The sequence below is a fragment of the Xenia sp. Carnegie-2017 genome, unplaced genomic scaffold (assembly GCF_021976095.1).
Source record: "Xenia sp. Carnegie-2017 unplaced genomic scaffold, XeniaSp_v1 HiC_scaffold_16, whole genome shotgun sequence".
In the NCBI taxonomy this organism is placed as follows: Eukaryota; Metazoa; Cnidaria; class Anthozoa; order Malacalcyonacea; family Xeniidae; genus Xenia; species Xenia sp. Carnegie-2017.
Genome location: NW_025813469.1, coordinates 12,158,059 through 12,167,398, shown reverse-complemented (window position 1 = coordinate 12,167,398; position 9,340 = coordinate 12,158,059). Strand labels below are relative to the sequence as shown.

General features: G+C 33.3%; 1 protein-coding gene and 1 long non-coding RNA gene across 2 annotated transcripts; both read left to right on the top strand.

The window, feature by feature from the left end:
* Positions 1-23: 23 nt before the first annotated feature.
* LOC124435852 lies at positions 24-6,330 on the top strand. Its single transcript, XM_046985798.1, has 3 exons — positions 24-233; positions 5,401-5,523; positions 5,910-6,330. The coding sequence occupies exons 1-3, from the start codon at positions 132-134 to the stop codon at positions 6,150-6,152; spliced, it is 468 nt and encodes a 155-aa protein (XP_046841754.1). The 5' UTR covers positions 24-131; the 3' UTR covers positions 6,153-6,330.
* Positions 6,331-6,746: 416 nt separating this feature from the next.
* Positions 6,747-8,659, top strand: LOC124435857. Its single transcript, XR_006945189.1, has 2 exons — positions 6,747-7,067; positions 8,126-8,659. It is a non-coding gene; the product is annotated as an uncharacterized LOC124435857 (long non-coding RNA).
* The last annotated feature ends 681 nt before the right edge of the window (positions 8,660-9,340 follow it).

Genomic DNA, 9,340 nt, shown 5'->3' with positions numbered 1-9,340 from the left:
TTCAGACAACCGTCTGTGCGTTATAAGTCGAAGGTGAACAACTTGTGTCAGACATACAGCAGACAGATAACTCGAACAAAACACAAGGCTGGAAATATACCATGTAATTTGTCTCGAAATTATATTTCAAAATGAATCAAGTGTTCTCCAAGCTGGAAGTTTTGTATAGAAAACGAAAACGAGAGCTCAAGGATTGTCTACAGTTGAAATGCTTTCAAGAGGAATACGCTAAGGTATGAAATCATTAAAATGTTTGCAGGGTTTACTGGAAGAGTTTTAATACCAAAATATACAATATCTTTGCCGTTGTTATGAAGAAAATTGGAGCAACATTAGAAAATTTGCACTTTGCCCTTTTCAATTACTGTTAAGCTGCTTCGAATCTTTTTGATCTCATCCGCGAGTGGGCCTCAATGGCGTTTGATTGTATTCAAATTAACATAAGAACAACGTTTGTTAGAAATTTCTAAAGAATATTTAACTCCTACTCCAGCTGACATAACTCTGGCTATTGCTAAAAAAACTCCGTCTTCTCCTAAAAAGTTTACATGACCGAATATTGAAGAAATTCGAAACTAGAGAATATTGTCCTTCTAGTGGTAATGATATTGACTGGTTTTCCAAATATTGTTACAACCAAATTTGCAACTTTTGCTTTAAAGTGCCTTTAACACGAAATTTTGCTAGTTAAATTATGTTTGCAATGAATAGAACTTTTGAAATGACATTGTACTTTCTAAAACATTTAATGCATATCTCTTTTCCTTCGCATAATATTGACGTTTTTGTTATTTCCATTTTATCTAACTTGTGACGTCATATTGCATAATGAGTTTCCACAATGTTTTAAATACTCTTCGATTTCCTGACAACTTTATATCTTATACCATTAACCACGTCACAACAAAGGAACTCTGTCCTTGTGAAGTAAAGTATCGTTAAATATACCTAATACTCCTAGTTCTCATTATGTAAATGACGTCACAAGTTAGAGAAATCGGACAAAGCAAAGATCTCAATATCTCAAGAAATAAAAGTGATTTGCATAAACTGTTTTAGAATGTCCATTGTCATCTCAAAAGATATCTTCAATAAAAGTACAACTCAGATTGCAAATTTTTTAGTGTCATGGGCACTTTAAGCGAAGAAAATGCTTTAGTTTATGTAGGACTTGTACTTTGATGAGAAACATCGCCTTGTCTCAGTATCACTTTATCGCAAACAAATTGTTGTTCTTGGACTATATAATTGTCAATACAATAAAGTGACATATTATCTGTCATACAAAAAAAGCGCTATTTCTGGGAAAAGTTTTGGTTGTTCGTCAAGAATAACCTCGTATTTTTATCACACTTTTCCTCGTGTTAGGGAAAATAAAAATTGTTTAATAAATAAGCTATGTACAATTGGCAGTGATTTCGATTTTGATGAACAAAGACTTGACAAAACAACTGGTCAAATCCATGCAGTTTAAAAATTCTGAACAAAACTAATGCTATAAATTTTCTTTTTACCTAGTCTTTAGTAAAATACCAAAGTCATTTATTCTTCAGTAATTTACTATAAAAATCAAAAGCTATAAGAAAATTGAAGGTTTACATATTGAACTTCATATATTCACTGTTCAACTTAATATTAAAAAGTTTAGCTGAGTTATAATGATCTGATTATTTACAAAATATTTTGTGCTTATAAATAATTTTGCCCAAAAGGTAAAACTTCAGCAATAGCTCCATCTCGTGATTCATTCATTGAAGGAAGATATGTCCATGAGGAACTGCTTCCCATTTTGAAACACTCCACTGATTTAAGTTCTTCACCATTATCATGCACACCTCCCATGACAATAATTGTATCATCTGTTATAACTGCACAACACCTCACTCTCTTTTCCATCATATATGGTAAGAAAGTTATCTTACCTGTATTACAGTCATACATGATAACACTGTTAAAATATTCTGTTTTATCATAACCTCCAAGAAGAACAACTTTATCTCCATTGAACTGTTGCCATTTTAGTCAATGGATGAGGTAATGGAGGCATTTCCTTAAATGTAAGAGTCCTGGATCAAACTCCAAAACACTGGAGAAAACTTTTTACCTTTTCCTGTCCTCCAAAAATAAGAACTTTATCATCAACAACAACAGCTCCATGGCACCAACGTGGTTCAGGCATATGACACAACTCTTTTAAAACATGAGATGTTGTACCAGTAACCTGTATTTCACTAATCAAATCTGATTTTCCTTTGCCATCAATGAGTCCTCCAACAAGAAGGACTTTTTGTTTACAAACAACAGTTTGATGATGCCAACATTTATAAGGAAACTCTGTGAGAAATTTTCTCCATGTCAAAGGTGACTGTTTTATATTCAATGTCTCTATTGACTTGCAGCGTAATCCTCCAACAACAAATAAATTATCATTATAAATAAATGATGAAGCACACCAGTGCTCATTTTTCATTGTTGCAATCTCAAACCATTCCTTCTCCTTCCATGAAAATATTTCAGCACTCTTGTACGAAAAGAGGTAGTAACCACCAGCAATCAAAATATCTTCTTTTCCTGAGTTCATCATTCCCTCAATTGATGATGGCAATGTTTTGTCATGTTCATCTTTATTCTTCTTTCCCAATATTTGAAGTATCATGACTTTCATTTCTTTCATTTCTTCAGTCAGTGTAGAAAGATTTTGTTGAACGTTTTTTATTTCTTTCCTTGATTCCATCATTTCTTTGGTCACTGTAGAAAGATTTTGTTGAATATTTCTTATTTCTCTTTTCGACTCAATCATTTCTTTTTGTGATCTCGAGTTTTGGTTCGTCAGTGACTCCATTTTTCTAGTTATTTCAGTCAGCTGCGTTTTCTCTTGCTCCTCATGATCAAAATTTCGTTGAATTATTTCTTTAATCTCTTCAAAGTAATGAGATGCAGTCTTTCTGTATTCACATAACTCAGTTTCATGTTTAATCTTGTCTCGTTTGTTTATCTCCTTGCCACAACGTTCATTAGAACACAGCACTGGAGCAAAACCACAATTTTCAACATGTCTTTCATGATCTTCAACGTTGATAAATTCTGGACAACCGCGATTAGCGTCGTCGCAGCTGATTTTAAACTTAGAAATCAAGTTATTTATAACACGCGCTGGAAGAAGTGTAGCTACAGTCAAATTATCTTGACATTGAGGACATCTTTGTGCATTAACTCGTAGATGTTCTTCAATACAAGAACGACAAAAGATGTGTTCGTTATGCTGACACATTCTTGCACCTTTAACGACGTTGAGACAAATTGCACAGCGAAAATTTTCATCAACAGCAGTCTTAAATCTCGATTCATCATAGCCACATTCATGATCATTAGGACGATAAGCCATTTCATTCGTTTTCCCGTATAATTCAGTGTTAAGATTAATTTAGAAAGTGACGAAATTATTTATTTATCGCTACAAGTTAAAGTAATGTAACAGAAGCGCCTACGTGGCCCATTAGTGACACGTTCATTCTATAGAAAATTGTGCTTTCATTTTGTAAATTAATTGATTCAATAATAAAAAGACAGTTTGCCTTACAAAAGTAGTCAACTTCAGCGAAACAACCGTATTCCACTAATAACAAAGAGCAGTTTTCAATTTTAGTGACGTGTTCTGTACAAACTTGATTACTGTTCCGTAGAAAAATGTTACATGTTCCGTAGAAAATTGTACGGTGGCGTGTATCTGCAATTCACAAATTGATATATTCAATGCAACATCTATATTTCAGATGCAAACTTTAACATTACAAAACAAAATTAATGTTTCCAAAGCGCACTAAAGTATTGAAATCTCAATTCAAAGTCCGCCAATGCAAAACAGATGAGTCAAAACTAACTTATTAAAATGTTTCAGTGCAAAAATTTGTTTACCCAATGTAAAATGATTACCGCGCACCAAAGCCAATGCAGGCTCATTTCAGAATCAGCAAGTGTGTTTTGGTTTCTAAGTCTTTGCTATCGCCTTTCGTTTTTAATTTGCTATTGTTTGGAGTAATGTTCTGTGCATTTTGCGGAGAAGCGTTGGAGAATAGTTATCAATTTTGCCCATATTGTGGCTCCAAATCACCTACTATATCAAGAGCTGACAATGTTGAGACAAGGTTTACATATTTAACACATACGACACTAGAATTAGCTGTATTACTTTTTGTGTCAATGCGCTGTGCTTTTTGTTATTAGTTTTTTTAATAACCTTTGAAAGACTGTATTTCTGGCGATTCTGTTCAAACAATGTTTAATCTGTGAAAGCAGATGCATTACACATTTCAAGTGATTGAAAATAGTCAATTTTATTTCCTACTTTTATAGTTCGATGTTGTGTTGTCATTTTAACGTTATGTAAGTTTAAAAGATAATATTTGCTGTTATTTACTTTCTGCCTTTCATTCAACATACCAACAAAGTAAGCCTAGGTAAATGTAAACAATGCGAATAAAAGTGTTGAATTTAACTAAATTCAAGTACAGTTCATCGTATTAAGTATAAGTTTCTCGTACTACCATTCCACAAACATGATAAAATTGATCATTTGCATTGTCTATATCTGTATTATTTCTTGAGGATTTTATTGCTTGCTTTTTATCATTTTTTGTAAAGTTTTATATAGAGCACGCTAGTCCGTTAAATGGATAAAACAATTTCATGTTTTGTTCTGCATGAATAGACGATTACTGGCAACATCATATGATAAAGTTGAATGGTTGAGCCTTGTTTTTTATTAAATTAATATTTCTGAAGATTTTACTTAGACCATGCTGTAAACTTTCCACAAAATTGAACAAATCAACAATCAAGTTACCCAATATCACCGACAATGTTTTAATTATAATACAAAATCAACAATTATATAACAAAAAACCCGAATGAAGTGCTTTCACTGACAAGTGGGCAGAAAATTTAAAAAAGAAAAGGACTTTGTGTTGGTTTCATGCTCACTTGAGAATTTGCTCTTTGAAGTAACCTACATTTGAAAACAAATCACAAATTGTGTGGTTTCACTGTTTTCGGTTAAACAAAGATTAAATTTTTCAATTAATCTTATGTGAACCAAATTTCCTTTTCAATTTTTAATCACTATATTCTCTCTGGCTATTCCACACTTTCTGCGAGTAAAGAAAAACTTTGCATTTCCTTTTTTTGGCCAAAGTTGGCAGTTGGCACGCTTGTCAAAATATCGTTTACTATCAACTGTAGTTTTCAAATTTCAATAAGCGAAGAAAGAATGGATGCTCACGTGATTACACTGACCTTTTCATATAGCTGGATTGTGTAGTCAATTGTGTAAAATTTATCGATGTTATAGGCTATCGGTATTTGACACGATTTTTGTAATGTATGATATAAATGTTTTTTTAGGTATTAGAGTGGTTACTGGATGTCGGTATGCCTTGTTTGGAAAAACCTTTGGAGATAGCTCAGTCGTATGGACAGACGCTTAGTTACCATGGTAACTTCGAGAAAATCCTGGCACCTGCTAAGGTATCATGGTATGGATTGGGAAGTAAAAACTACAGTAGATTATATCAATTTGTCACAGGAAGAGACATCATCACCAGTAGTTTGTAACCTTTACTTAACCCTCCCCTTCTTTGTTAAACCTTTCTTTGAAAGGAAACAGGTCCACCTGGAGAAAATCTAAAACTTAGCGTTGACGAATTCCTGACTGCACAACTTTTCTTAAATATTTTAAGTATTTGTCCCAAAATCATAGAATTTCATTGAAGACTGTACAAATTTATCCCAATTGGCACATAATTCTTTCATACAATACATCTTTATCCCAGATTGTACAATTTTATCCATAACGTACAATTTTCAGACATTTCGCGTTTCGTCAAATTTTACATCAATCATTTCTTTTTTAGAGTTATATACTCCAAGCTCAAGATTTACTGGAGGATGGTAGCAATATAGCTCAGTGGGGAACTGATGATTGCATTGGTGTAAAGGAAATGTCAAAGATACTGAAGACGAGACTGGATCAATTCACTACAGTACTAGAGGAAAAACGTGTCGCTCTGGTCACATGTATGAAGTTTCATGAAATGATCAGAGATGATGATTGGTCTGAGTGCTTGTATCACGTGTTTTCTTGTTGGTATAAATAATTGGTCTGACTGTTAATATCACTTGGTTTGTCGTTTGTCTAAATAATTTGTTTGACTGTTAATATCACGTGATTTCTTCTTCGAGTATTTAATTGGTCTGATGGCTTATGCAACGTGGTTTCTTGTTCGTGTAAAAAATTTTCTGTTTGTTTATATCACGTGGTTTCTCCTTCGTGTATGTGATTGATCTCACTTATTATATAACGTGTTTTTCTTTTAAAATAGTAGCGAGAGACTTGCCGAGCGGAAATCGAATTCGTGTAATAAAAATTAATGCCCAACATAAAGTTCTGATTAGAGCTTTTTTTTCGTTCTCTTTTGTTCATTCGTCACTACCTACACCGACACACGTTATCTTAGTTTATTGTTAGTTGGTGTAGAGGCTGTTATTTTCTCTTGTTTATTCATCTCAACGTGCGCTCCTTGTGATTTACCAACTTTGTCGGTCAACGTTGCAATAGCTCGTACGATATTGTTTTACATTAGATTAACATTGGAAGGCAACAGGTTTTGAAAGGTGTTATCTGATTGAAATGTTCAAAACATTCAACACACTATTAAGGCGTGAAATTTTACAATTAGAGCTTAAAGCTTATATATTCAAGTGTCTAAAACACGTTTTTTTCTCAGCATGTATTGGAAGTTTTCAAACGCAAGAAATACTTTGCATTTTATCCATTTTTATCTTTTTTTTGAAATGCATATGTTAAAGTGTATGGTATGCAAATATCAAACCAAAAATTAGGTTTGGTTGGGTGCCCAAAAATTCCAATCTGCCCAATAATCTTCAATGGTCCTTTTGCTGCAATGCCGATTGCAGTCAGAGGAACCACGTTAACGAAAGGATATTGTGGCCTTCAGGATCGTATTGCATCTTCAGATGCGGTGGTTCGTGTTCAAGGAATTTTCATGAAGGTGAGAAGATTGTTTGAAAGCAATTAATTCCTAACAAGAATGCAATGAGCTTTTTGAATTTTTTGTCATAGAATATAGAGTTTGTCGTGGTTACAAGTTTATAAACTACCCACAGAGTACTTCAACTGTGAAAACTCTTCTTTTTCTTTTCACTTCATTTGTGACAGATGCATTGAAAAGATGATCTGTCAACAATGAAATAAGTTAAAAAGATCCTAAACTACTAAAACTTCAAGGATCGTGCAGTCTCAAACGTTCAACAACGGACTTTATGGAATTTAACTTGAGTCCATTTAAAACATGTTTTACAGATTTAAGGTTATTTGTTAAGCAATTTCGATTTCTATTGGTGATTGATTTTACATTTTATTTGTTTTTTTTTAAAGTAAAATATTCTATAAATGTGAATAGACAACACTGTTTGGTCTTTCTGTGCCATCATACTCAAGTCCATCTTTAGACATGTTTTATATAGATTCTAGATAGTTTGATATTTTTGAAACGCATTCTCTCATTTATTTTGCAATGATGTCATTATGAATTGTTCCAAACGTTTAAGATGATATCTCTTCATTCAACCTTTTTCAAACACAATTTACCTACTTGTGTTAAAATGTTGCATTAATATGGAACATACTGACATTAATAAATTTCTCGTTTGCTTTCCTTGTCTGATTTGATATTGTTTTAAGTAAGTAATTTACACTATAATTTCCTAAAGTATATGGAATGGAAGAACTCAAATCCAAATTTCTTACAGTACTTTTCCTCTTTCGCCATTTCTACATAGTTTTTATCTGTATTTGTAGTTAAATTCAATTAAAGTGTATTGTTCTGAAAGATCATTGATTTGAGAATATTACCTGTTGCATAAACAAATGAAATTGGGAACGAACATTTAACTTTTGAACAAACTTTGCAACTTACGCGTAATATGTAATACTGGCATAGTCTGTGCCACCAATGGATCAAGGAATATTAATAGGTAGCCTGGCAACAGGCGTGCTATCAAAAAATAAATGGACAATGATTATTTAGAAACTGCGTTTTTTTCACAGGCTCCATTTATTGGGACGACGAAGACTCAAGCAACAATAATAAAAAAAGCGGAATGCTTCCAGACGGAACGTATGGTAGAAATACTAAAATATTCTTCTGTTGTCGTCATGATCCCAGACTTCTAACTGGTCTACCCAAGTGTTCTCAAATGATGCTTATGCGATACAAAGGAATTTGCCCTCAATCTGGCGGTTATTCCAGACCAAAAACTGGATTCTTGCAATGGGACACGGAGAACAACTCTAATCGAGATAAACTCGTCGGTCATTTTCCCGATGGCGAGAAGACATTTAACAGTGGCATAAAGATTGAATTTTGTTCATACACTTCAATTGGTACATGTTAAATTAACATGTTGAAAGAACAGCCTTTAATGAAATTAAATCATAAAGATCATAGAAAAGGATGATTTTTTTGTGGGTTTTCTAAGCATTAGCGAGGTCACCCAATTTTGTAGGATTTAGTCGTAAACAAAATTATGTATATCTTTAATGTGTCAGCTTAAAATGAATAATAAATTGCTCAGTCGTTCACGCATTGTATTAAGATTTTCTTGCCTAAAAGATTGCGATTAATGACAACATTAATGTTGGTGTAATGGTGTTACAACAAAATTTCTTGCACGTAAAATATATATGGTTCTTGGCATGTGCACTTTTGGTCTAAAATAATACATCCTTATTCGCTGTAACATTTCCGTGACCTATGGTATTTATCCCTTACACAGATTACAGGAACTCCAAGAACAAAGTAGAAACTGACTTACTTGACTAAAAAGATAACTATCAATGCTTTCAGATTTAGTGAAGACAATTAACAAGCAAAAGTTATGTTACGCTAGCATCAAATCCTACAAAAGGAAAGTATGGATATAATTTGAATTAGTATGAACGATTTGCGACGTTAACACAACCGTCTTTGTCAATGTTTAGTACAGCTCATAGACTTCTTTACAACCATTCAACCGTAGAAAAGCGTCTTCACCGTGTTTTCATAATACATAGTCACAAACTCAGACATGTGTTAGTCTGTGCAGATCGTGTTAGTCTTGTTGCCATTGCATTAGAATATGTATATTACAATGAGCACCACCAATCCTTCTGGTTATCAGTGACGTGGTGGCAGGGGGGGCAGGGCCCCCCTAGCTGTTGATTTTAGGGGGCGCTGAATTGAATACGAGTCATCAAGTTTTAAATATGGGCTATAAAAAATTA